This window comes from Falco cherrug, chromosome 8 (assembly GCF_023634085.1).
Source record: "Falco cherrug isolate bFalChe1 chromosome 8, bFalChe1.pri, whole genome shotgun sequence".
Taxonomy (NCBI): domain Eukaryota; kingdom Metazoa; phylum Chordata; class Aves; order Falconiformes; family Falconidae; genus Falco; species Falco cherrug.
In genome coordinates this window covers 43,270,971-43,298,773 of record NC_073704.1, presented here as the reverse complement: position 1 = coordinate 43,298,773, position 27,803 = coordinate 43,270,971, and the positions used below count along the sequence as shown (strand labels likewise).

The following is a 27,803-nucleotide window of genomic DNA, read 5'->3' as shown; positions in this document are numbered from 1 at the left end:
AAGAGTGGTAGGAATTTTAAGGAATGAGAACTGCTTACTCAAACCTCAGTTTTTAAAATGTGTTCTTGTTTATGCAGTATCTGGAAAATAAAATTGTATGGGGAAGTGTTTCCTTTTTAAAGACTTAATGTATCTTACCCTTTCACTTGAGGCCAGAAAAAAGTGGTTCTAGCACATTCCCATGCTTAATCGAAACTGAGTAAGTAAGGCTTCACAGGCACCTTGAGTGTTTGTTTCCGAAACTAGTGCAAGGAAGGGAAGTTTTCTCCTCCTTGCATTTCTAAGATAAAATCTCCTCAACATTAAGAGGTTGGAAAACGTTTTCCATTTAGGTGCTTTCACTGCAGTGTTGAAAAGTGGCTAAGAAAAAAGGTCCAAACCACAAATACCACGCTACTAAATACATTGACTGGGTATTTTCTTTCTGTGTTTTGGATTGTGTTTCTCTCTGTAGGAAAAATGGGTATTTTTTTAAGTGAGGGATACCTTTCGATACCTTCCTTAGAAAGCGTTGGTTATCACTGACCAGGGAAGCAGTTGTGGCTATGTCCAAAAAATACCCCAGAAAACGGCTGCATCTCCTCACCTGAAAGTTGACAACTGCTTTGCAGGCCCAGCTGTGGGAATTTATTAAAAGAAAGATTCGTGGGACTGCTCAGGAAGTGGAACTATTTTGGGGAGCTGGGAACTATTTCTTGCATCTCTTTGTTCTGACGCAGAGAAGTTTCTATAAAACACCGCTGTGAATAAGTGCTAGAAGAATCATGTGGAAAACCTTTTCGTTCACAAGACAGTATGTCCTGACAAGTAAGTTTTCAGGGTTTGAGATGGCCAGTAAGGGATACCATTGGAGCAGGGAAGATCCTTTAAGGAACAATAGATTACAAGTAAATAATGAGACTCCTGGTCACCTGGATGCCCCAGTGTGCATTTTTGAAATGGCCTGTGTGGGGACCAAGTAAAGCAATGCTTCAGCCAGGAAGATGATCCTGGTTCTCTTAAGGGGAAGGGGGGGGGGGGGGGGCACGCATGTATGATGGAGACATGTAACTTGGCAAGGGGCAAGGAGAGGGAGAGGGTAGATAGGAATCAGTTTTTCACTTTCTGCAATGTAGTAACAAGGGAAGGCATCAAAATTAGCAAGTAACAGCAAGGATAAAAATAAGGAAGGTGGTTCTTAACGTAGTGAATAATTGAACCACTGGAACTCTAGAAATTTTCTAGATGCTACAAGTTTGTATGTATTCAAAGAGCAACAGGATGAGAAGGCTGTATGTTGTTAAGCACACTAAAAAAAAAAAACCCACATGGGTGTGCAAAAAAACCCCACAAAAACCCCTAACACACAGAAAAAAACCAACCAACCATCAAACTAGCTAAGGAAGTTCCAGAGCTGAATGTGCTTGGAGGCTGGGAGAGCATTAGAGGAAAGCATCATGTATGTTATCACACTTCTAGTATTCCAATACTCTCATACCCCAGTGCCCCTGTATACTTCCATATGTCTGATACTACTATATGTCCGCTACTCCACTGCATTTGTAATACCCTAATAAAGGGCACCGCTTTTGGGTGCGGTCAGGGGCAAGATACCAATCTAGAGGTACTTTAGAGTGGTCACTCTGGTAACAAGTTTTGGCTTCCTTGGTAAGAGGATGCAAAGGGAATTGCCTTCCTCTTAGTGCTTGAAATGTCAGAGCACTTCACATACATCAAGTATGAGTGCAAACTACAGCAGCTTTCTACTACAGCCCTGCTATTTTGCTTCAGCTTGACCCTATATAAACTATACTTGGTAATTTAATTTTTTTGAAGCGCCTTTGGCGCTCTTGAATTAGCCCACAAGGCTAGATTCTGTCTTACTGTTCTAAAAAGCAGCCAGTTTTGATATGTTCACAGTGAACTAGGCATGTGTGTAACTAAGCACTGCTTGCCAGCTCATACCAGCTCTTATCTCTTATCAGTGCAAGACCATTTCCATTCCATTTGCAAACCTTTTGCACTTCAAGTCGTTTAATGTTACTTGGAAAGGGTGATAAAACCTGAGAAGAATAAATCAAAATTCTTTTAAAAAGAAATTTGAGAAGTTGCTAACTGTAAAAGCTTGGTCTAATGGAGCTGTTTTGTTCTCAGCTGTTAGACCTTCATAGCTGTATGATTGCAGTGCCTCTGGTGTGCCTCTTGAGTGTTGGTGATGAAAAAATAAATAAATTGATAGTTCCTTGTTTCTAAATGTTCATCTAAACAGTGAGTCTTTTTTAAATTCCAGATTTTTCTTCTCCATTGTGTGTTTTAAACTGCCGGTTCTGTTATGCATTAGATTAGTTTACATTTAGGATTAGTCTCCATAGTGTCGCAAATGCTTAAAGCCCTAAGCTTCCTAATGGGGAATGGAAAGAGCTGTGGCCTCTTCAAATCCTGTTTTTACAGTCGCTGCAGATAAGTTTGGGGGGGATTTGTCTCCGGTATAAGCAGGAAGGAAAATGAGCTCTCTCAGTTTGTATTAAAAAGCAAAACGGTAGTCTCCTGTTATTCTTAGATTATGTTTTTCTTGAGCACTCATTAAAAATTTGTTAGGAGAAATGAGATTTCACTGGATCTGGTTAAAGCTCGGTAGTGCAGTTTGCTGGAAATACTAGGAAGTTGATTGTGCTTATGCCTTTTTTTTTTTTCTTTACAAAGGAAAAGAGGATGATAAAAGTCCAGTAATACAGTTAACGCTTTGAACTAGTATGGAAGTCCTAGCCATAAAAGTCGCTGGGTATTAGCACTTTAAAAGGCTAATAGGATTTTAACATTCAATTAGAATCTCACTCATGTCTTTTTATAAGCTTACAGTTTAAAGTCTGGTGTCTGTGCACTAAAAATACCAGAAACTGGTAAAAAAATTTAAGAAAGACTTGTTATGAAAAGTTTTTGGAGTATCAATGTTGTATCTAGTGTAGGTGATACAGGTAAATCTCCTATTGCCTTGTTTATTTTAAAACTGTTTTCAGTTATTTGTAACTGTACCAAATTTGAATAGTTTGGACCAAAAGTTCCCATATGACTGTTGTCTACCACAGAATGTGTTGTGTGGTTTTTTTTTTTGTTTTTTTTTTTTTTAAGGGACTGTTCATCCAGTGCCATTCAGCCACTTTAGGGAAAGAAGACTTAGAATAAGTAATTTGAGTGTTGTCTTTTTAAAGAAGTTCTGATTTGGGGCAGGGACCTGATATTTATCAGGGAAAGCCCTGTGGTGGCAGACATGCTTGTGGCCATTCTTCTCAGGGCTCTCCGTTTTGAGCCACTTCAAAAGCTTATGGTTTATAAGATCTGTTCCTGGATGTGTGAGTCCCTTCCCCTCCGGATGCCATGTGGTGCTCCCCACAGAGATGGGGCATGCTTCTTCCCCAGCCAGGGCACCTTTGGGGTGTTTCTGGATGCAGGGCCGAGGTGGAGCAGAGGAGGCTGGGCAGCGCCCAGGTGTCCTGGGAGCGGGCAGCGTTGGGGAGACTGTCATTGACAGTACAGGGCTGAGGGAGTAATGGCAGCAAGGGCAGGGATGGGAGCTGGGGTGGGAAACCAGCATGGTGTATATGGCAGGGGAGAACTGGAATGAATGCTGTAACCAGGGTGGAGGGAAGAGATGCAAATGGAATGGAGGAAAAGGACAGAAAACTGGATGGGGGCAGACTGAGCAAAGGAGAGCCTGTAGTTTGGGAGTAACAGTTCTCTATCTCAGCTTACTGTGTAATGCATGTGAAATAAACTGTAACCAAAGCATCTCTCTCTCTCTCCTTACCTTCCTTGCTGAAGGTAGTGGGCTCCTGCAGCTAGCAGTTGTTGCCATGCTGCAGATGTATCTACAAATCCTAACCCAGCAGGTTACCTGCAATCACAGCAAAGTATTAAATGATTTTGTTTCTCCTCTCTGTGACTTACTAAATTAACTTCACATTTGGGTTTTGGTTGCTAAAACAGAGGTGCCTAGTGACATCAAGGTGCCATGTGGTTTTCAGGATATCTTGTGCAAGTCTGACGAGTATGATACAGGACCTCTTGGGTCCTTGTTCTTCTCTGGGGTGGTGCCTGGTAAGATACACTAGGACATCCCAGATAGCACTGGGTGTAGTTAACCTGCAGTTCACCAGTGGCTCCCACTGTCAGAAGCAAAGCAGAGCATGCAAGAGCGAGGCAGTGAGGATCACTGCAGCAGCCTTCCTCCCGCTCTGTTACAGCTGAAGCTCGGATTTGCAGCGGCATGTAGTTTTGTAAATCCAAGCCTGGACTCAAAAGTGGGGAGGGTGGTATGTCGGCGATGGGGGCCTGGGTTGCTGCACCTGCTGGCTCAGCCCTTCCAGGAGGGTTTGGTTTTGGGGTGCTTGCCCACTCTACCTGCCAGAGTGTGCTTCATGGGGGGGTGGGGGTGGTGGCAGGCACTCGTGCTGGTGGGCAGTGGTGTCAGCAGCTGTCTCGTCCCCGCGGGTGGGTGTCTGTCAGGTCTGGGTGCCCCTGAGGCAACCCTGGCTGTGAGCCCTGGGACGTGAGCTCTGGGCTGTCACCTCTCCCCTCGGCTCACATGGACACAGAAGGCACCCGTTTGTAGGTTTTCCTTCAGCAAGACTGACTCCCCTCCCCCGTATGACTTCAGACAAAACAGTCAGCTGAGCACAAATTGTGTGCAGGCCACTGATTAAAAAGGTGCTGAAAAACAAGTTGTATCACAAGAATATGTTGGTTTTATCTGTTTTACCATTTCAATTGGGAACTTTCAGCTGTGGCTCTTTCTAGAGTCTGTTTATAGTAATAAAAAACCATTCAGAGTTCTGAATGTCTCCTCCTAATACACGTTTATTCATAGCGATTTGTAAAACAGATTTTGAGAGTATCTGGTGCCATAAATCAGCGGGGCTGGGACATGACTTTAGCTCTGATTACTGAAAACGCATTAGGGTTGCTGTGCCCTTCTAGTCATCATTACTAGGAAAGCCACAGGTGACTGGAAGAATGGGAAAAGTCTGCAGGAATATTCAGAAGTACATACTGTTTTTCTTTCTGCTAACTGTTATAGGGATGAAGGTTTTAAGTATAGAAGTCAGAGAAAGTAAGTTTATTTCTTTTTGAGGCGGCTCAGATTATTGCAAGACATAGAAAACTATGGGGGGAGAAGAGCTGATATTAACCTATTTGAAATAGGTGACAGATACAGAATTGAGATAGCATAAGCTAAGTAAGAAAACAACAAGGGACTGAAAAAGGGTGGAATTTGACTACAGAGGACAGCTTGTAGGCTATGAGTGAGCTTCCAGGTTCACGGTCAGTAAATTTGTTGTCATGTTATTTATTAAACAAAATTATTTATTTGCTAAACAAAATGATACTGTAATGCCAAATATAAGATAGAGACAGAATACGAAATCTGTGAATGATGCTTGATTTGTTTGCTGTTCCTTGTCTTGTTTGCAAAACTTCCAACAGAAAGTGATTACGCCTAAGTTACAGCTCCACTACCAATCTCTTCTATGCATGGGATGTTCTTTGAAGTGCTAAAATCTTGCTGAATAGCATTCTGTGGCCATCTGTATGGTGATGGCAGTGGTTTGTCTTGACCCTGAGTGACCAAGTGGCACACCAGAGCCATTGAGATACTAATAAACTTTAACTTAACCTGTCCTGTGAAGTGGTGTGCCTTTGTGTATTTAAATGGGGAGAAAATGTAGTTTCTCATAGGTTGTAAACTTCTGCTTTTGTTTTTGAACAGGATTTATTGGACCATTCCTGCACATCTGGAAGTGGTTCTGGACTTCCTTTCTTGGTGCAAAGAACAGTGGCTCGCCAGATCACACTTGTAGAGTGTGTAGGTTAGTATAATTCTTGTTTGCATCTAGTGCCAAGTCTTGGTAGCAAATGCAGAATGAAAGCTTTATATCCCATCCTAATCAACTGTTTTTTCTCAGTCGCTTATACAAAACTTCTTAGGCTTCAGCTTATGGCACATGTCTGGGTTTGGAAACTGGAGTGGAAAAATTCCTGTCAGATCTGTGCAGAAGAAAGGGGCAAATATCACCTGAGCTCTGTGATTGAAAAATAAAGCTTTGTTCAATAAGGCAGTGTTAAAAAAAACACAAACTAGGCTTGTTTGCGTACTTTGTAAGCTAAGTAAACTATGTTTTTAAAAAAGCAAGCTCAATTTGAAGTTTGAAACTGTCAAACTGTGAAACATTGGTTCATTAAATGGTGTTCAGTTAGAAAGCTTTAGAATTAGAAAAGGATCATCTGGATTTGAGATCTGGAGTTAAAGCATCAAGCAAAGCAGCTAATGGGGCATTGGGAAAAACAAACAAACAAACAAAAAACCTACACCAAACCCCTGTGGGTTTATGCCATTAAAATGGGAGCACGAATGTTTTGTAACTTACCTGCTCTGCGCTGTTGTTTTGGGACTGTGTAGGCGATGATGTACTGTTGCTGCTCTTTTCCCCCTTAAAGAGAGAATCTTTCTAGTAATTCTTCCCTAAAACTCTTCTGGCTCTTTAGTTTTTTTCAGGACTTCAGGATTCATTTTAAGGATCTGTGACGTTTTTCTTCAGCCTGTATATATATATATATAATGAATTGAATGGTGTTAAATTGGAGTTTAGTAGTTTTAGGAAGCATTTGGGTCAAAGATACCCTGAGGCAGTGACTGAGCTGAGATGCCATACTGGCACTAAAGAGGTGAGGAAAGCATAATGATTGATTCCAGCAGGAAAAAAAAAGGACTGCTTAAGTATGTTCTGTGCTGCTGCTTCAGTGGCTTGAACTCAGAATGGGTTAACATTTTCCTGTAAGTCACTAGAAGTTTTAACTCATCAGGATGTTAAATCAAGTCTGACTAAAACAGATGAATCCGTGAACCTAGAGGGACTGGGCCTACTTTTCACCAGTGTTTCTTTGCTTTTGGCTTATAGTATGTATTTGAGTAGGCACAACTGTTCACACTTGCATTAAATCCAAGCGTACATCCACTGATTCTCTGCAACTGTAGGGTATGATATGTATGATGATTTTGCCTGCAATAGACATTTTTCTGTGCGTGTATATATTTGTGTGAGTAAGTGTGTGTGTCTGGAATTATGCCTGCTCCCAAGTTAACTCAGGCTGGCGCTATTTCCAGACACCATGTGTTTTAGCCTGTAGAGCAGAACCAGATGAAAGCACTTGTGCAGGAAGCCTCTTCTGGGTGGTGGCATTGAGACATTGGTGTTGGGTGTCTCTCTTCATTTGGTTATACCTGCTGCTGATTCATATGTGCCTCTAAAGAACACTGAATAGCATAACAATGAAGGGCAGAGGTTAGATATTTATAGTTGTCAAATCTAGCACAATTTGTTGCATGAAGTCAGAGGCTATTGTAGGTGGACTGTGATGAAAATGGCAATGACCAGAACTTGCAGTCTGCCTAGTCCAGGATGTTGCTTTGCTTTTGTGTGCTTGATAACTTCATACGTTTCTTCTAAGCTATTTGGGTAAAAACCTTAGCATGCAGACAGTGTGTCCTGATCTCCACAGAGCAGGATTGGGTTTGGTGGGGTTTTTTTCCCTAAATCCTTTTTAATTGTTGTTTGTGGCTGGATTTTCTCTTTTGTTTTTATTTGGGGTTGGGGTTTTTTTGTTGTTGTTTTGGGTTTGTTTATTAATTGTCATTCTGCATTTTGTGTGTCTGGCTGTGCTGACTGTTTTTTACAAGGGCTGATGGTGTAACAGAGATGTAAAGGCTCTATCCCCCCAGCATTATATATCCTTCCTGTCCTCCTAACTTCAGAATTCATAGATTTATTTGTATTGTGTAGAATGACCTTGTAGTATGCTGCCCAACTTGTTTAAGCTGCAGAAGTGCTTTCATTGCTGGTGGTTGAATGATTACACCTGCCCAGTACAAACACTCTGTCCACTGTACCAGCATGCAAGGAGGAGAGATACATACTCTGAGTTTGTAGTTGAATCAAACAGGAAAAATTAAGGGACAGCGGAGCACAGCATGACTATGACATAGTTTGACTACCCCTGCAAATACTTTTTCCCACTTCAGTGTGATACTTGGGCCCATGACTGTTGAGTTTCCATCGTATTAGCTAATTCTGGTCCTTCTGTCCTATGAGGATTATTAGTTAACAGCTTTGTGGGTTTTTTCCCCCACCAGGAAAGGGCCGTTATGGAGAAGTTTGGAGGGGTCAGTGGCAAGGAGAAAATGTTGCTGTGAAGATCTTCTCTTCTAGGGATGAAAAATCCTGGTTCAGGGAAACTGAATTGTACAACACTGTATTGCTGCGGCATGAAAATATTTTAGGTAAGTAGGACAACCATATTCATGTATCCTAGTGTAGCTGCTGTAAAGGTGAATTAACTGAACAGTTGACTTGCAGAGCACTGCAGATTCACCAGATGTCTTGCAACCTTTGAGATTAGGTTTTTGTCTTTGTGATAAATAGTTGAAGGGAAATTCTAAGGCAGAGCCTTGCCAGGGGGTGCTGAAACCTTAGTCTCAGCTGGATAAAGTATCATAGTAACTATGAATCGTTGTCCTCCTCCAATATTCTAGCAAGCAGCAGTCAACCAGATTAATCAGTTGTTAGCAGCACAGTGTGTAGAAAAGAATGGAGGTGACACAGACCCACATGCTAAGAACTCGCCCTTGCAGCTCTTCTTGCAGGACAGCCAAGTGCCAAAAGTGTGTTGCACAGTGTGTTAGGTGGGGAAGTTCTAGTGGATCTGTTTCCTTGTAACTTCAGTTTACCTGGGCAAAATGAAAGCAGAAAAAGTGGAGAAGAGTTTGTAATATAGAGGTTTAAATATTTGAATACTTTCCATTGTGCCTGAATAAAGTGCAGTATGAATCCATTATTTTTTCTGTTAAGTGTTCTGCTCAGGGTCAAACTAAGCTCCCTTTGGTGTTGAAACTTCAACTATAGTTGCCCCTTTATGATGTATCTCATTTCTCTGTAAATATGTGAGTATGATGATTTTGAATTTTCTGCATCCCTTGTACCTTGTGTGCTCAGTTCTGAGAGCTTAGAAAATGGCTTTTTTGTGTTGTGAGCCATGGCTGAAGTTTAAGCAGCCCTTTTGAATCCTTGTAGACATGACCTTCTTTCACTGGTGTGCTACCTTTACATACAAAAGCAGCAGCATATTTTCTGCCTGTTGACAATACCTCACCCCCAATCAGTCTGTCTTCAATCAGTTTTACTTATTTAGTTTTTCCCTATTCTCGTTTCCTGTCAGAGTGTGTTCCTTGGCTCTATAGGTCACCCTGCTAGATGTTTGTCTGATGTGTCCTGAAGCAGTTCCTTTGTTACTACCAAAACAATTTGATGGCCTCCTGAAATGTGAATTATTGAACTTTCCATCCCCAAGAGAGCAAGTAACTTGGCTGAAATTACATTACACATTTCCCATGTTCCTCTGTGTGTATTTAGTCTTTCTTGATAACTGTCAAATTTGTTGGCTATTTTATAGAGGTTTTTTAGATGTGATATTAAACAATATTACAGATTACAAAAGCATCACATTGTGCAGAAATCTGACTTCAGGAGAGAAAGTAGTGACAATGTCATATGTGGGCTTTTAATAAGCATGATTTGTTCCTCTAACTTGGGAATGAAACTTCTGTTGCTTCCCAGCTAAAGCTGTTGAGGTGAACAGTGTGCAGATGCACGTTGATCTCGGAGGTAGCAGGAAAGGAGCGACTCCTGAGGTTTGAATGCAGTTTTAAAACACCACATTTTTGGAAGCATGAGTTTCAAAGAGACATTTTCCTCTGTTCCTTTGTAGAAAATCATTGTGAAATATGGCTATGATGCATAAAGGGGGTCTGCCTTACTTCCCTGGAAGTAAGTTGCACACTAGTTGAACTGTCTGGTATTTGGAGTAGAAGAATTATTATTCTTTGTTTTTCGCTACGCTGATCTTCCGGTGCTGCCACATGCTCCTTAGCCATCTGCTGCTTCTATCCTGTGGCTCCGTTGCGAGCAGGTGAACAGCTAAGCAGATCAGGCGTTTGGAGCCTAGGGCAGCTCAGGGCAGTCCGGTGGGCCTGGGCGGCAGCAGTCCCTCTACAGCCTGTGAAGCAGCTGGAGAGCGCTGGAGAGCAAGTTGTTGTGGGCAGATGTGCTTTTTCCAATCTGTGTTTGGTCAGAAGGGTGTGGTGGTACCTGTGGGGAACAGCAAGCATTTGACGTGTGGGGCTGGTTGTCAAAAGTACTCTGAAAAGAGTTACCTCGGATGTAAACGTGAAGCTGGCACAGCATGGGGCGTCTGTTGGTTGGGATGTGGTGGGTACGTGGAATGCACGTGACCTCGGTGGCCTGCACTGGTTGCTTGTTGTCCAGAAAAATGGGAATGATTACTTGGGACCTATCTGTTGGAGGTCTTGCTTCTTTCCAGCATGGTCCTCTTGAGTGGACAGGTCATCTTGTTTAACTGGAAACTTCCCCACTCCTAAGTCCTTCAAAAAGAAGGAAGGAAAAAATACTTTTTTTTTTTTAAATACAATGTATGTGGTCCTAACAAGTAGATGTGTTTGGTGTGACTGATGAAGTGCATTCTTGTGAATAGACTGAAGAGTTCCAGAGTATGTCAGCTCTTTTTTCATCATGGTAATAATACCTGCAGTCTGTTTTCAGTGCAGTACAATAGTGGAAAAAATTTAATTAAATAGCGTTTGAAATGGCAAGAGGGGCCTGGTAGTATTGATTCTTTTCTTGGGGGGTGGGGGTGGGGGGGGTGGGGTGTCACTCTTGTAAGAACTTTGTCACTTTATTGTGGTGTTTCTCCTTTTTTCTTTTTCCTTCCTCTCTTCCTAGGTTTTATCGCATCTGACATGACTTCCAGAAACTCCAGCACCCAGCTGTGGCTGATCACCCACTACCACGAGATGGGGTCCCTGTATGACTACCTGCAGCTCACTACCCTGGACACGGTCAGCTGCCTGCGCATAGTGCTGTCCATAGCTAGCGGCCTTGCACACTTGCACATAGAGATCTTTGGGACCCAGGGGAAGCCCGCCATTTCTCATCGGGACTTGAAGAGCAAGAACATCCTCGTTAAGAAGAACGGGCAGTGCTGCATCGCGGATCTGGGTGCGTGGGGGCAGCGGGCGCGGGTTGCGCTGGGTCAGCCCCGCCGCCAGGGGGCGCCTGGCGCCCAGCTACGGCCGGGCCGGCGCCCCGAGTTGGCCCCGGAGGGCGGGAGCGAACCGCGGCAGAGCAGGAGCCCCGGGTGGCCATCGGCTGGGCAAAATGGGTGCCGGGAGGTGGGAAATTTGGTGGTTTGTTGGTTTTTTTTTTTACTGAAAATTGCACCGTGTAGCTCCTGTCACTTTTGCCTGAAGGGCAGGAGGTACGGGGAAAAAGGGAAAGCCACTCACCTGGGCCTTTTAAATTTGCAGAGGGAATAGTAAGTCAAAAAAGTGGAGCTGTAGGCTGGAAATACAAGGCTTTAGAGACTGGCTTTTAGATATATTTGTACCTCAGACAGAGGAGGGGGCAGCGCGTGTTGCCCTTGGTTGACATCACACTGATAAAGGCAGGTCTCCTACGTTATTTGTCTAGAGGTTTCACATACATGCAAGATACTCTGAGAGAGCACAACAATAAACATTTCCCAGTTAGTTTCTGTGGTGGCAAAATAGCTGTTTTTTAAAACATGACATCCTCAGGCGTGCATCTTGACATGTTCTTTGTTCCTTATCCGTAAGGGAGAGTTACCAAAGAGTTTGTTGCTTCTGGCATATATCCATGCCCTTTTTTTCTGTATCTTTGTGTCTCTTTTTTTATTTTTTTTTTTCCTCCTCTTTTTCAACACATGTACCAAACAAGAAAAATGGCACTAAGAGGCTGGTCAGTAGGAGCAGAGCAGATGAAAAGGTTCACTGTGGCTGCCCATAGCTAAGCTGCACTTGGGTTCTGTGGGTCACACCAGGTTCTGGGCTTGCAGTCTGCCCGTTAAGAATAGATGTCAGCTCTGAAAACGGAGAGGAATAAATGGCTTTGATGCACAGCTCGTAGCTGTCTGTTTTGCTGGCAGCCTGGGCGCTGTACGCCTGAACCGCAGCGTGGCTTGTTGTCTGTTGCCATTCAGTCTCGGTCCTTCTGGCTGGCAGCAGGCGCAGGAGCTTTGTGAATGGGCTGCTTGTCCTTCAGCGAGCGTGCTGGAACCCGGGATCTCAAAGAGCAACCCGAGTATCTAGGGTTGCAGTTACAAAACTGGCTGTTTCAAATATGTTCTAGCTAAGCAGAAACCGTGTGGTAAAGTCCAAGGATGGATGTCAGTCTCGCTTCAGTCTGTCAGCACTGTGGAAAAGTTCTGCCCTTCTACTTCTAAAGCAATTCACGTGCATGATAATAGGTTTTAGTTGAGCAACTTTATAGAGCAGCAGAATAATACTTAGACAAAATGAAGAAAAAGCCCAGCCCTCCTCTTACTCCCTCCTGCCCCTTGCCCCTCTCTATAGGGCAGTGAATGTCCATTCGAAACAAACACGGGTATTTGTGAGGAAGGTGCAAAGAATGCTAACAAACCTGTTTGCTGAATTTTGGTTGCTAGCAGATACTCCAGTATACTAAAGAGATTTTTCTGGTGTCTTGAAAACCAATGTGTTCCATCAATTTGTATTCCTGCCCAGCTTTTTCTTTTTTTTTTTTTTTTCTCCTTTAGTGAATTAGTATCTTAAAGTAAGAGCTTCTCTGACAAGCACAAGCACTTATGTGCCCTTAACTTAAATGTGCACTGAGATCTTCTGAGGTGAAAAGAAACTGAGGTAGTGTAATATCTGCTTCCTAACTCTCATAAACAGCACAGATGCCTCCATGATGAGAACCTGATTACAACATCGCTGTCCCCTGACCTTATTGCAACACTTTCTTAGTTTGTAGTGTGCAGGATGCTGACTTGTATCCCTCAGCCTTAAACCTTTGACCTGTCAATCTATTTAATCTTATTTGCCCAATTTGGATGGAGAATTATGATTTTTATCAAAGTGTTTTCCAGAGTCTTGATGTCTTCAGAGTTTGCCAGGAAATTTGTTTTCTAACCTTTGTTTCCAATGTGCAAATTCTGTAAAAAAACAAAACCAAGAAGTATAAACCACACATATTGTATAATATTAATATAAATATAAAAATACATAAATGTATATGTGTGTGTGTAAATATGTCCTAGATATATGTGTGTGTGTGAGATACATGTGTGTGTGTGTATATATATGACAAAAATATTTTTGTCTGGAGAGCAACCTTTCCAAATTACCTTCTTGTCAGTTACGGGGTTAGTAGATGGTATCTTTGTAGAGGTGCCATAACAGTTTTCTTAGCAGCTTGAAATTACTTAAGTGCATTTAAATTGTAGGAAAGCATTTCCAAATTTTTGTTATGTTGAAGTACAGTCTCTTTTTATTTTTGAAAGAAAGAAAAATTATTGACCTCATGACAGGCTAATTTTTGTATAGGACTGAGTTAAAAAGCTTTTTTAAGTTTCATCTAAAACTCATGTTAAATGTAAATAGTATATGTTATTCTTACAAGATTTGTTGAGGAAATTAGGGAGAGTTTGTGTCATCTTTTCTATTGCTTAGTTATGTCATGCACCTGTTGCTGTTCAATTTGCAGTACTCTCTGTTTACCATGGCAGAATGAGTACTCTGTGTGTTTCCAAATTTACAGTAATTTAGTCCCTCACATAATGTTCTTTGCCTAAATGTTTAGTAATTAGTAGAAACCAGGTAGAGTGGCTTTGACTGACTCATTTTAGATCAGCTTGAGGATGTTTATTTTTCAAGCTGCTGCAAATACGATGTTTTTTATTTTCCAGCTTCATTTTTTAACTTGTGTATATCCATCATGCAGTGTTTTTCTTCCTCTTCCCCACAGTTCGGATATATCCACCTACCCAAATGTTCTATAAATAAATTTGAATGCTGTGTAAAATTGTTTTCTTCTAAGTAACAGATGCTTGACCTTCTGTGTATTACGTGCCTAGAGCGCTGGTGACATCCAGTGGCTGCAAAACACTTAATGACAACATTTTGCAACAGTGCAATAAAATGCTTAATGATAATCCCTGAGGAGATAATTGGTCTAAGTCTATGGACACAGTGGCTGGTTTTGATAGCTAGTTTGGAGCTGACCCAGTTGGTCTTTGGACAGTTGGACTCTCAGCTGCTTCTTTTTAAGAAACTCTGATGGGTGTCGCTGGTCATGTGTAATTTTAAATGTATGCTGCTATACTATTAAAGGGGACTTGACAGTAATTTCTTTTTTTTTTCTCCTTCCCCTCATCCTTCAGGCCTTGCAGTTATGCACTCCCAAAGCACGAATCAGTTGGATGTGGGGAACAATCCCCGTGTGGGTACCAAACGCTACATGGCTCCAGAAGTCTTGGATGAAACTATCCAGGCAGACTGCTTTGACTCGTATAAAAGGGTCGATATCTGGGCTTTCGGGCTGGTCCTTTGGGAAGTAGCTAGACGCATGGTTAGCAACGGTAAGTATTTGAGACTCCTTTACTTGTTTTTAGAAGGGGTCAAGTGAATGGTAATTTCACAGCAAAGAATCTGCCACCAAAATGCGTAGGATGCATAGTAAAATACTGGACCTCCAAAGTGTTTGGATTGCTGACGCTTTGCTGCCTGGGTTGAAGTTGTTGGTACATTGGGTACAGTGGCCCAATATCATCATTTCTGGTAGAGAAGAGAACTCTGCTACTTTCTAAATAATTCATACTGAATAGTCAACTAAGTTAAAATTTTAGATGAGAAAGTCTGAACTTTTTCCATGTGTATTAAACCATGGTCAGTACTTTAAGGTGGCTGTTTCTTATGACAAAACTTGAGGAGCAGAAGGAGAATACATAGAAAGTGAAGTGATCGGAAATCAGGGGTGTTCTTACTTTGCCAAGTTAAATGCACTCACAAAGCAGGACTCACAGTTCTGCTTGGGAAAAGGGCCACCACAGTCCTGTTCTGTACCATACAGTGTTGCTTCATGTTTCCTTGGCAAGGGTGTCCGGAATTAAGAACCTTTGAGCTGGGTCTCTGTTGGTGCGATTTTTTTTTTTTTTTTTTTTGGCCTTGTCAATTCAGGAGTTCTTTCTGACTTCTGGACCTCAGGTTGTGCTCTCAGTAACCAAGGGGAGAGGAGAATGCAGAAGGCGCCTCTCAGGTGTGTCTGGAGACACTGGCATTGATGGTTGTTAACAGTGACATGTTTAAATCTGAGGAAATTCTGTATCGTCATACGCATTTATTTGCTCTGTGTCTGATTTATTCGCACTAAGTCCAAATTGGGGGTTTCTGCGACTGACATCAGACAGCGAGTTTATCTTCTTCTTCAGGAAAAGACAGCCAGTCATTCATTTGCTCTGGTACCTCTGGGCCTGATGGTAGGCTGGAACCTCACAGGGCAGGTCAGGCTGGTGCCTGCCAGTTTAGGATCCAAGTGCAAACTCGTTTGAAGGGGGCATGGTCAGAATGATAGGCAGTAGTCAGAGTGGCTCAAACTCTGGAGGATTGAGGGCTTTTGTTTTTTTGGTAGGAACTATTGCAAGTTGGAATTGGAGGGAAGATTTTGGAGGAAAGGGTTAAGATATGCTTTTGTGATGTTTTCAAAAAGCAGCTGTTGAGAGCCAAAGGAGGGAGTGTGAGTGGTTTCTGGAGAGATAGGTACAAGGGAGCAGCGAGTGGACAGAGGCAGGCTGCAATAAGGTGTGACAGCAGTGGCTCATGGTAGCTAGTACAGGGAAAGCTAGGAAACAAAGCCTGGCTTCAGTTCTAGGGGAAGTTAGGTACTTGCCTCCTGTTGTTTCTCATGCATTATCTCCCCTCTGTTCACTGACCCCGATGTGAATCCTGTCCAAATGATGTTATGTTGGGCTGTGGGGAGCGGGCAGGCACATGTACAACGGCTCTAGAAGCAAACAAATACTGTTACTCTGTTGAGGTACAGGGCTTCTTCTAAGTATGAACCTTTTCCTTCATCTGCTATCTGTTGGTGGCCAAAGTAATTTAATGTGAGTAAAAAAAGGGAAAAAAAGTATTGCTCCCGTGTTCAGCGTAATTCTCAGCACAGCAGCCATAGGCAGCTAGTTGTCTCCAGAAACACTGCAATGAGGCTCGTTACAAGAAGGCTGCTGGAAGGTGACACTTCTGAAAAGACTTGCAGACCTTCTAAGCTTGCTGGGAGATTCCCCGGGGCCTGGAGCACTGTCCCAGACCCCTGTCTTCCCGAGGATACTTACAAGGTGCTTAAACAAAACTGACTTGAAGGTAGCAAAATGCTTCAGGTAGGCTCAGGTGGCAAATTTAAAGGCTCCTTGTAAGCCTGAGAGCTTGCTTTGATAGCTCTGAAGAGATCCAAAATGGGTTCTTGGCTATGAAGAGAGCAGGGCAATCTATGCAGGTGCTCAGCTGTTTTGGACAGATGCAGTTTAACTTGTAGGGTCCATATTGAGCAACTCCTGTCTTGCTGGAAGCTGGTGGCAGCCATGGGACTGACTCCAGGACCCAAAGGGAACTTCCATAAGCTTTCTGTGGAGTGGCTGGAGCTAAGCTTATAACCTCGTCTTCTCCCTACGCTCTCTGAGGTGTTACTTGAAGACATACGCAGCAAAAGGAATAGGTATTGTTCTGATATAAGAACATAAGTCAGCTAAATCACAGTGTGATGATGATCTTGGGTGAACGTGTATGTGGTTACCCAGAGAAAGGAGGAAGGTCTCATGAACGCTTGGTATTAATTTCTTCTTACGACGTACTCCATTTATTGGCAAATGTGTGTCATAGGCAGTTACGAAGACTTGCTTGTTGCATTTCCCAATACTTGGAGACCTCTGGGTTGCAGTTCATGTCAGTGTGAGTGCCTTGAGAATTTAAGGTGTAACTTCATTGTTTTCAGTGCGGTTTTATATTCTGCACTTTGTCTCAGCAGCCTGTGAGCACTGGAGCTTACCAGTTGCCGTGGTGGGTTTGCTGGGCAGGGGTTGATTAATTCGCTGTGCGGTAGGTGATGCTCACTGCGATGGGAAGGGAAGCCGGCTGCGGGAGGGAGCAGTCTGTCTGCTGAGGGGCTGTGCTCGTAGCTGTGGGTGGCAGGACCGGCAGTGCTTGCAGGGGTACGTGCTTGCACAGGCACTGGGTAGTGCTGGCTGTTTGAACATAGCAGCTGGCCTGTGTGATGACAAACATTCACATATATAACACTGATAAGTTTTGTTTTAATTGCCACTCTTGAATTTTGAGTAGTTCATCTGGAATCTGCCTTGCCACAGGACTGTTTTGGAGGCTGGTCATCCTGTGTGGAATATTTAGATGTCTGGCTCTCTTCGTGTATGAATATACGTTTATACTTTTGTGTGTCTATACTGTACATACATAATATATGTATACGTAAAAAATACATGTAGTCTTACCTAGTTACCTCTTGAAATGAGACTTCCGTGAAACAGTACCTCTTATTTAGATATTCCTGTGCTGAAGTTCTGGTATGTATGTATTGCGGCAGTAACTGCAGTTCACAGAAAATGTGCCTGAGCTACTTTCAACCGGAGAGCTTAGATCGCGCTGGCAGCTTCACCAAGATGGTATGGAACTCAGCATGGGCTGCAGACCTGCCAAAGGTGATGGCTAAATGATGTGGTACTTTGATTTAGGCTGAGCTCAGTGCCTCTGTGGAAGCACTTTTGACAGTAATACAGATACATCATGACATTGAGTCATGTCAATAAAGTCTTAAATTTAAGACAGTGGTGATACTAATGCCACAGTACATACTTCTAATTGCTCTGTATTTTTGGCTGTTGCCATAAGTAATTACACTTCCTTGCACTGGTTTGAAGTGGAGTAAACATTTTCTCTCTAATCCTAGTATTTAGCTGTGTGGAAATCATTACTTCATCAGGTGATCGCTCAGATAACCCTGTTTGATTTGTAGTAAGACTTCAGCACTGGGAGTGAGCATGCTGAGGTCAAGGTAGCATGCTCCTGTGAGATGGGTGATGGGGTGGGCCAGAGGCACTCGTCAGTTAAGTGTACTAGAAATTTTTGCTGCCATCTCGTTGCAGAGTCTGTTGCAGTGAGTCAGCCTGGTTTAGTGCTTCAGTTTGTGGAGACTCTGAAGTTGTAATCTGGCTAATAAGTCTGATGGCTTTTTAAAATTTTATTCTAATTTTTTTAAAATTTTTACTTTTACATGTTTAACTTTTTAAAATTTTGAATTAATTTTTTTAACTTATCAAACAGTCCTCGAGGTGACACAGTGATTCTCTGCACTTTCTTATTGTGGCTTAATGTAAGGAGGAAAATGTTATAGGAAACTCCTTCTGCACAACCAAGACTACTTACATATTGTCTTTGTGCTATATCAGGAGCCACTCAGCATTCCTTTCTGTGCTTGAAAATGTGATTTAAGCCCCCAAATCAGTATTTTACTCACTTAAAATAGAACAGTGTGTGTTCCTTGTAGAGTGGAGGTCGCTGCTTTTTTGAACGTGCTCTCTTCCTAGTGTTCAGTGCCTTGCATCGTTGCTTACCCAGTGCCTGGCTCTGAGAGTTCTGTTCCTTGTGAATTTTCACTGTTGTTCCAGGTATTGTGATCTTGTTCAATATCAATAGTAACATCAGAAGCTGAAAGACAGTTGTTGCTCAAAGCCACCCCTGGTATGTGATCGTGTTATCTGCAAGGCTGTGTCTGTCGCTTCGGTGTTTGCATAGCCCGTGCCTTGCTCCAGCAGTTAGGTTCCTGCATGCGTAGGACAAGCTGATGTTACAGTAACAAAGAATAACTGTGAAGACATTTATTACAGTAACAAAGAATAAACGTCAAGAAAATGCCACTGTATATGCGAGTCCTAGTTGATTTGAGTAGCAAAAAGCCAGCAACCCGGGGGAGGGGGAGAATGTAGTATAAATGACAGAAGTCATTTTAAAAGCATGCGGAAAGCGGCAAGCTGTAGGTCGCGCTGACGGACCCTGAGGTCTGGCTCGTAGTGAGCGGCAGGCTCGCTCTCCCGGGGCAGTGGGCGAGGGAAGCGTGTCACAGTTCAGTGATGGTTTTGTGAGCAGGGCAGTGTGGGCTAGAGGTTGCAGTGGCTCGCTGGCACTGCCGACAGGCTGCTGCGGAGCCAGCAGTGGGTCCCGCAGGGACTGTGCTGTTTGCCTGTGGTAGATCAGAGCACTCTACTGGAGCAAAGGCTAGACCCACATAATTTCATCTTTATTACTGCACGTCTTATCTGAAATAGCTAGTTATATACCCTATACTTTGGAAAGACTACATGAAAATAGTAAATTAGAACCAGACACTCTCTTTTAGTGATAAAGTTAATCTGTAATGTCCTGGTGACCCTGGAAACATTTTCAGGGCTATATGACATAGCTGTGAAGTTCTGCATTTGACTCGTATAAAGCCACTACTTCATCTGAAACAACAGCATAGACAGTGTGGATACACAAGGAGGCTTTTTGTGTTCTTGAGTTCTCGCAATAAACTTTTTTCTGTGTTTTGCGAGGAAGCAGGAGGAGTGTAAAGGCAAGAGTTCGGCCGCGTAGGTGATGCTTGGTGTACGCAATTATGAATTAACCGAAGGTGGTGGATGGATGAGTGATGCTTCTTTACGCACTGTGTGATATAGTCTGTCCTTCCGCATCCATGTCAGAATACCACAGGGCAAACCTGCAGTCTGCTAGTTACTTTGCTATGGTAACTCACTTGCGTAGACAGATCTTTGAACTGTTCTACTGTGTTCTAAGGGAATTTCCTGAAGACTATTTCCCTTTTCAACTGTTCATCACAGATAGGGATTTTTACAGAGTATCTATGGGATTTTGATCTTCACCTCCAACAGAACAAGAAAACTAGAACTCAAACCGCTGTAACAAAGTTTGAGAACCTCTTTTAAACTTCAGTATATCCAAAGCAACAGAAATTCTCCTGGATTTCACGTACATCTGACTGTGGGACAGCTGCCAGTCTACCAAAAAGCAGTTTTAATCTTCTGACCATGTTTCTACTGTACATAGAGGGCCTCATTTGCTTGGTGTTCTTCCAGGCTGCTGACCCAAATGCCTGTTTTTGAACACCAGTTTTTAAATTGGCTTCCTAAGAAAGTTGAGCTCCCTGTAGATCACTTGTGAGCTTAATCCACTGATGAAACAGCAGTGCTGCATGCATGTCTTAGAGTAGGCAAAAGGCTTTTTAGCCTGCCAGTTTTATGTGAGCTGGTTGCCAAGTTGAGAGCACACACACAAGCCCGTTTTTCAATGCAGCATCCTAGAAAATACGTTCAGACACTGGATGCCACAGGCTCCCAGGTGTTTGGCATGTGGTACCCATTACCTTGTGTATTTTACTTTATTAATAACCAAAACCAAAATCACTTAAGGCACCAGCATGAGGGTCTGTAGATGCTGACATGCTTATTGGACGCTTTCAGGAATCATAAAACCATGCAAAATGTGTGGTAATCCTATTAAAAACCACAGTGCAGACCTTTAAATTTTTTACATTTGCTAGTAGAAATCCCAGTTTCATGGTAGTCAGTAAACCTCCATGCATTATAGAAGATAGCCTTTTGGCAAGTGAATTTTTTGCAGCATTTCAGCTCAAGCATCTGCAAAATGGATATAGTTTTACTTTGTGGAATTGTAATATGAGCCGATTGATTAACATTTTGGATAGAAAAAGCTGTTGCTATGATAGTAAGTGCTGTTCTGTTTAATGGCTGCTTGACATTGTGTTAACTTCTAAAAGACTTCTGTGCTTCTTAAATGGCTAGGTCATGTGTTCTCTCTTTCTGTGCAGCAATGCTGTTTCACTGGCGCAGTCATTAAATAATGCCTCTCTTGTTTGTGTCTCACCAGGTATTGTGGAAGACTATAAACCACCATTTTATGACTTGGTTCCAAATGATCCCAGTTTTGAAGACATGAGAAAAGTGGTCTGTGTAGATCAGCAAAGGCCGAACATTCCCAACAGATGGTTCTCAGACCCTGTAAGTAAGTGTGCTTGTGAGTGGTTTGCAGAAGATAACAAGCCGACCTTTCTTCTTTTGAAATAAAATCATGAAAGTTATTTTCAATTATAATTTGAAATTGAAATGATCTCAGTGCTACTTGTCAGGAACTTTACCTGTACAGATCTCAGAAGCATGCTGGCATGGACCTTTTTACCTGTACAGATCTCAGAAGCATGCTGGCATGGACCTTTTACGTTGGAGCAGGAAGAAATGCGATAAGCAAACTTATGACTTAAGTCTGAGCTATTCACAGATTAGCCTTTTAGTAGCCCAATTTAACAGTAACTGTTCTGAAGCTGCTCTTCCTATGTTGATATCATCTATCCAAGGGGAAATTTATTGAAGGGGAAGGTAGTCTGCATAGGACTTTGTGGCTCATAAGCATGTGATTTTACAACAGTTTTGGGGTCTCTCCTGTCTACAGGAGAAGGGACTGCTGTTCTTTCTGAAAGCCTAATGCTGAAGTTTATTTTTCTTCACCAGAATCAGCCTGAACTCTCCAGGTTGACCAGCTGGTTTGTTCCTTATTACTGAAGCTGTGGAGGTTGGTTTGAATCTGTACAGCTGGCTAGGGCCAGCAAGGACAAGGTCTCATCTATAAGATTTTGGCTGTAGAGTCATGGCCTGTGCTGCTGCACCAACCAGCTATGAATCCCAGCAATTTAAAGTGGTGGACGTGGTGAAATCGCTGGCAGAAAATCTGTGCCTTCTCTGGCTTCCTTTGCTGATCTTGCAGGAGCCAGTTTCATTGAAAAGAGATTTTGTAGAGTGTTTTCTTCATTAGAAAAACCCCCAAACGTCAGCTGTTTAAAACTACACTAGCTTGTCACTCCAGCCAAGTTGTTGTCCAGCTATTCCCTTGATTTAACCAAACGTGAAACTTTTTCTTCTTTTTTCAACACTTAAAAGCTGTGTATTTGCTAGATAGCAATAAACTGTCTGTAGGCTCTGAAAACTAGTATTGATAAGGCCATAAAACCTTATTGTGTTGGTGCTTCACCCAATGTAGTGCTTTCTTGGCTTGTTACTTGTGGACTTACATGTGTGTTTTGTGTGTTTTAATCTTTTTCCCAGACATTAACATCACTTGCCAAGTTGATGAAAGAATGCTGGTATCAAAATCCATCAGCGAGACTAACAGCCCTGCGAATCAAAAAGACTTTGACCAAAATTGATAATTCCTTAGATAAACTGAAAGCTGACTGTTGACCTTCTTCTCGTGGTGCTCTCCTGGTAGGAAGGCATTTGTCTGGTTCAGAAGTAGTCTGGCCAGACAGTTTATACGATTGGTCCCCATGTGGCTACTTATAGAGGCAGAAGTTCTTACCAAGCCATCTGTGTGGGAGACATCGGAACCATATGGACTTTGCTCAGTGACTACAATGGGCATTTCACAAATGGTCAAGCTATAAAGACTCACGCTGGATGTACTGTTGCAAAGGTAGTGGCCTGAAGGAAGACAGAGAAATCCTAAGACAAGATCAGGGCATTAATTAATGGCTTTGAACAGCTTTTTCCTTTTTTTTTCTTTTTTTTTTTTTTTTAATTCTCCTAATCACTCCCAGGGTGAACACATGGAAGTGGTAAATTTTAATCAGCAATATTGCCTGTGCTTCTCTTCTTTATTGCACTAGGAATTCTTTGCATTCCTTACTTGCACTGTCACTGTTAATTTTAATGACATGACTTGCCAAAAATATGATTGGCTGTATACTACATTGATCTATGCCTGAATAATAGGAAATTGGTAAACTGAAAATGTAACTGTCAGATTTTAGCTGCATTTTACATGTGTACTGATGTTTACAATAATGCTGAACATTAGGAATTTCTCGTTTATACAAAACTTGCAAATTATTTATTACTAGTGCACTTGCCAGTTTTTTAAACTGTAAAATAAGTGCATAAAGTTAAAGCTTATTTTTATGTGGCCTCTTTCATGAATTCTTACACAGATGTTTTTGTAACACAATATAACCTGAAACATAAATTGTTTTCTGTATTATCATATTACAACTTGATAGTCACATTTTAAGTGCTTCACATTTGTAGGTGTGTGGTCTGTAACATATTTTCAGTTTGAATACGGAACATATATATAGCCATTACCCACATGACATTGTGTCTAGAATCTTACCGATCTAGAAAAGGAACGCAATGGAGGAATTAACTAGAACTTTAGGTCATGAATGCTGTGGGGAAAATGCATTTTATTTCTTCTAAGCTATATAATATGCATTTAAACTCTGCCAGAAAAATAACTATTTTGTTTTAATCTACTTTTTCTATTTAGTAGTTATTTGTATAAATTAAATAGAACGTTTTCAAGTCAAATGAAAGAGTGTTTTAGTTCTCTTACTGCCTATTAGTAACGAAGGTGTACTAATGCAGCAGTGGGTATCTCCAGGCATATGCTTGCAGGTGCGTAGAGTTTGTCCAGGTCAATACTGAGTAGAACACCAAGGTACTGAGGCTGTTAACAGTTGTTTGTCTGGGTGTTTTTTTCCTGTGCTGAACTGGATCCCAAAATAGTACAGCAGGGAACTGGTGTACTTTCCTTGGATGTGACATCAGCTGTGTTCAGTGCAGACCTCCTAGAGCATGTCTTGCAGGGGATGTGTGTTATGCCCTAGCCTTAGGGGGAACGACTCAGCTTTGTACGCAGAGAGCTCTTTTACTCTGCCTGTACCTCTTGATACTCTCAGCTAATTTGTTATGCCAAGTGGAATAGTAGCTAGGAAGTGACAGTGCCCTTTCATCCTTGGAAAAGAACTCCTTTATTCGTGGGCTTGAAATCCTCCGGGTGATCTCAAGGACCTGGATAGTAATTAGCTATTCAGACTTGTTTCCTCTCTGGGTTAAAAAATTTCTCTGAAGTTCCCTTCTGTGCTTTAAGTCTGCCAGATCCTGCTCTCCTTTTTCTCTGTAACTTTTCCTTCCCAGCCCCAGGCTTCCTTGTCCTACTCTGGCCAAGTGGTATGCCTTTCTTTTTCTGCATTTTTGGTGCAGAAATAACACCCAGGTTTGTGGGGTAGGTACTGCGTGGGGCTAAGAGACTGCGTGGTACAATAGCTCTGCAGAGCAAAGGCACTGATGCCAGTTGCCAGGTCTGTTAATAATACTTGATGAGACTGAGCAGATCCACTGCTGCAAAAAACATAGGAAAAGCAGGATTTGGTTAGTTTTTATTGTTAGGTTTTAATAAGGAGTCAAAGGGTCAGTTGCCTGAATACGTTCCAGTTTGCTTTAAACTGGTTTGTGTATGTGAGGCAGACTGGGCTGACTGTTAAATAACTGCAGCCCAGGGGGGACAGTATTTCAGCAATGACTCGGGTGAATCTGTCTGTTGGATTGAAGATGCTGTATGAATGGAAGCAACTAGTGACAGTTAAACCTGCAAAATGAGTAGCTGTATTTAGTGATTATTTCTGATACAGAGTATTGCCTGAAGTTCTTTAGTTCTAGGTGCACACACGTAGATACCCCTTTCACATGTATTTGTGATAGAAGGGGCATCAGTATTTAAAACGGGAAGCGAGGCAACCTCTTGCAGCGGTCCCAGGCTGCTGCGGTGCTTAGCGAGGGGGATAGCCAGGGACATCTGGACCGTGGAGGGTGAGAGGGGAGGTAGCTACCGGTGGACAGGGTTGGAGCCAGAGGTGACTGTTCAGTGTGCAATGTGCATTTAAAGTGGCTGGTTAGGTTGATTGGTTTTGGTTTTTTACTTTGGGTTTTCACATCTCCAACATTTTCCAGTACAGGTGTTGGAGGAGAGAGACAATCTGTCATGCAGATAATTAATAACAAATCTGGCCATGATGGCTTGATTTGCAGTGCTTTTCTCAAATGCTCATCTTACTAGATATTAGATCACAGCATCTTACTAGATATTAGGGAAGATGCTTATGGTTAAACGCTTGATCCATCACTTCTCTGCATTGTAGCATCTTCTGAAAAGTACCATGTATGTAAGATCAACGTGACTTCAGGTTGGAAGCAGCTCAGTGTATCCAATAGCTGTTTATTCTGCTGTCTCCGAAGATCAGAATTTTCTAATTGCAGCACTGGGTACCAGTCTGTTAGCTGTGCTAGGACTGGTCGGGATGCTGCAGGATGCAGGCCCTGCAGCAAGGAAGCGCACAGTTCTCCAGGGCTGGGCTCTGGGAATCACTGGCCTCTTCTGAGTTTGGATCAAGACTTGACTGTGGAACTTCAGTGTGAATTAAAACTGGAGTCTTGGCTCTCCCTGTCTATAAGGCACAAAACTACGGAATCGTTTAGGTTGGAAAAGACCTTTAAGGTCTTTTAAGTCCAACCAATGCCAAGCCCATCACAAAGCCATGTCTTTCAGCACCACATCTACTTGTCTTTTAAATATCCTCAGGGACGGGGACCCCACCACCCCCTGGGCAGCCTGTCCCAGTGCCTGACCACCCTTTCCATGAAGAAATGTTACCCAATGCCCAGTCTGACCCTGCCCCGGTGTACTTGAGGCCGTTCCCTCTGGTCCTGTCGCTTGTTACCTGGGAGCAGAGCCCGACCCCCCTGGCTGCAGCCCCCTTCCAGGGAGCTGTAGGGAGCGATCAGGGCCCCCCTGAGCCCCCTCCTCTCCAGGCTGAACCCCCCAGCTCCCCCAGCCACCCCCCATCAGGCTCGTGCCCCAGCCCCTGCCCCAGCTCCATTGCCCTTCCCTGGACACAGGGGATAACCCAACTAAAGGATAAAAACACAAACCATAAACCCATCCCAGTAATACCCCATTTATCTCATGTTAGGTAAAGAAGATTATCCAGGCAAGCTATCAGCAGGGTAAAAAAAGTCCATTCAGTGCTGTGACTGCTAGGCACTCATCAGTGTGCTAGACAAGGTCATTTTCATTGGTGCTGCTGCTAGTAGCTTCCTTTTGCGTATGAAAACATGCAGGGATTATTTTGAACAAAATTTGCATTCATGCTGTGCTAATGAAGTATTTTTGATCCAGACTTTGACTGAACTGTTTGAAATGTTAACTAGTTTGGTTTTTTTTTAATTAGGTGACTATTTGACAAACTTGAATCGAGAAAATTGAGTGGAAAATAACTAAGAAGTAATTTCATAGCAATTTCTTATCCCTTGATTTTAGGGATAGGTCATTCAGCGCTGTGCTTTTCTAATGTATAGTTGCTACTGAGGGTAGTCAGGGTCCATGCTTTCAAAGAACAGCAGAAATAGCAGCGTTCTCAGCAGTCCTCTTGAACTGCAGGGTGGTGTGCCTGGGAGCAGGGAAGGAAGAACTCGGTGATAGCCAGTGAAGGGTTATCCGTGGTCTGTGTTATTTAACCTCATTTTCAAGTGTCTGGACAGTTATAGGCAAAAACGTGTTGCTGCTTTTCCCTTCAAGGTGTCAAGGCTTGGGCAGTGGGGAGGGTTTCCAAGTGATGTTTGTGAAGATGACACCCCCACCTCCCACACTATTTTTCCAGCATGCTTATTACTTGATGTTCCCTAATACCCCCATAAAATCTAATCTTCTAAAGAGATTTGGAATGCTTATATATAATCTGCTGCATTAAGGGTGTCGCTGCATTTATTACTATGGAGATGGCACAAGCAGTTCCATGGTTGAAGTTGAATTATTCATGTGTCTGGCGGATTTGCACTGGCAGAGCCAGTATGGATCTGGCATGCTGTCGTTTGAACAGTGCCTGGCTGTGTATTAGAGCCCTGGGAAGAGGAGGCCTGGCAATATAAAAAAATAAATAAAATGATGCATCAATGCATGAGTAGCACTGATACGGCTATCCTGTTGATAGGTATGACCACCTGCCAGTTACAGGAGGGAGGCTAGGCAGAAAGCAGAGGTACTTTAGATGTGGGGGGTTGCTTTTTGTTTGGATTTCTCTTTCTCATATGCAGAAGGCTTGTTTACTGCTGGTAGGAATATACTGCACTCTGACAGTTGTCCTGGGGATGGCTGCCTCAAGTAGCCTCAGGCCAGTGACTCAAAGTTAAGTGTTGCTGTAGAGAAGTCACTGACTGCTTCCTCCCACTTGTCTGTAACTTTCCTTGTGGGCTCTCCTGTGCTGGAGTTTTTCCTGAAAAATCCATATCAAGCTTTCCAGAATTTTTTTTATTTACCTGGATTAAACTGTTTTGACAGGGAGGGACAAGGAGGAGTTATCTTCCCTGCAGGGCAAAATGTCTGCTGTGCAAAAAGATCAGCCTTGGCATAGTGGTTGGCATTGGAGAGTTGAAACAAAGACATTACAGCTGCTGTTCCATTTATATACAGAGAAGTTAAATCTTTCTCAACAACAGAATACCTTTTTACATTTTAAAGCTAAGATTTGTGTGGGAAAAGTAAGCATTTTATCAAATGCAGAGTTAATGGTGTACTGTGACATGCTCTCACCTGGGAATAGCACATTTGCTTTATCCCCAGTTGGAAGGAAAAAACCCACCGCGCTTCTAGTGCCTGAACCAAGAAACTGTGCCAAGATGCAAGCCAAAGTGTGCCAGGAAAAGCAAAGTGCAGTCGTACGTGTTTTACGTCAGTCTCGGCCCGTCACGGTGGAAGAGAGGCTGCTAGAGGGACCTCTGGTATCGCGGAGGAGAAGCTGGAACCTTCTCTGTGGAAAGTGTGGTTTCTCACTGGTTATGGACTCATCTTGCTACCTCCAGATCCTGCGTGATGGAGATCTGTGTGGAGTCTGCAAAAGGGATCTTCCAAGGGGTGTTTGGGACATCTGCTCACAGGATCACCCTGTTGTGTACCAGCCAGACTGCTTAGAGGTCCA

General features: G+C 42.8%; 1 protein-coding gene across 2 annotated transcripts in view; it reads left to right on the top strand.

Moving 5' to 3' along the window:
- ACVR1 (activin A receptor type 1) overlaps window positions 1-23,361 on the top strand; it is a 68,105-nt gene extending 44,744 nt beyond the window's left edge. The window contains exons 5-10 of one of the 2 annotated variants that reach the window (XM_055718359.1): window positions 5,744-5,843; window positions 8,165-8,311; window positions 10,827-11,102; window positions 14,305-14,502; window positions 20,873-21,007; window positions 22,102-23,361. In XM_055718359.1, coding sequence (XP_055574334.1) covers window positions 5,744-5,843; window positions 8,165-8,311; window positions 10,827-11,102; window positions 14,305-14,502; window positions 20,873-21,007; window positions 22,102-22,202 — 957 coding nt within the window. In that variant the 3' untranslated portion in view covers window positions 22,203-23,361. The remainder of the gene's footprint in view (window positions 1-5,743; window positions 5,844-8,164; window positions 8,312-10,826; window positions 11,103-14,304; window positions 14,503-20,872; window positions 21,008-22,101) is intronic. The other variant, XM_055718358.1, reaches the window with a different exon arrangement.
- Window positions 23,362-27,803: the final 4,442 nt, after the last annotated feature.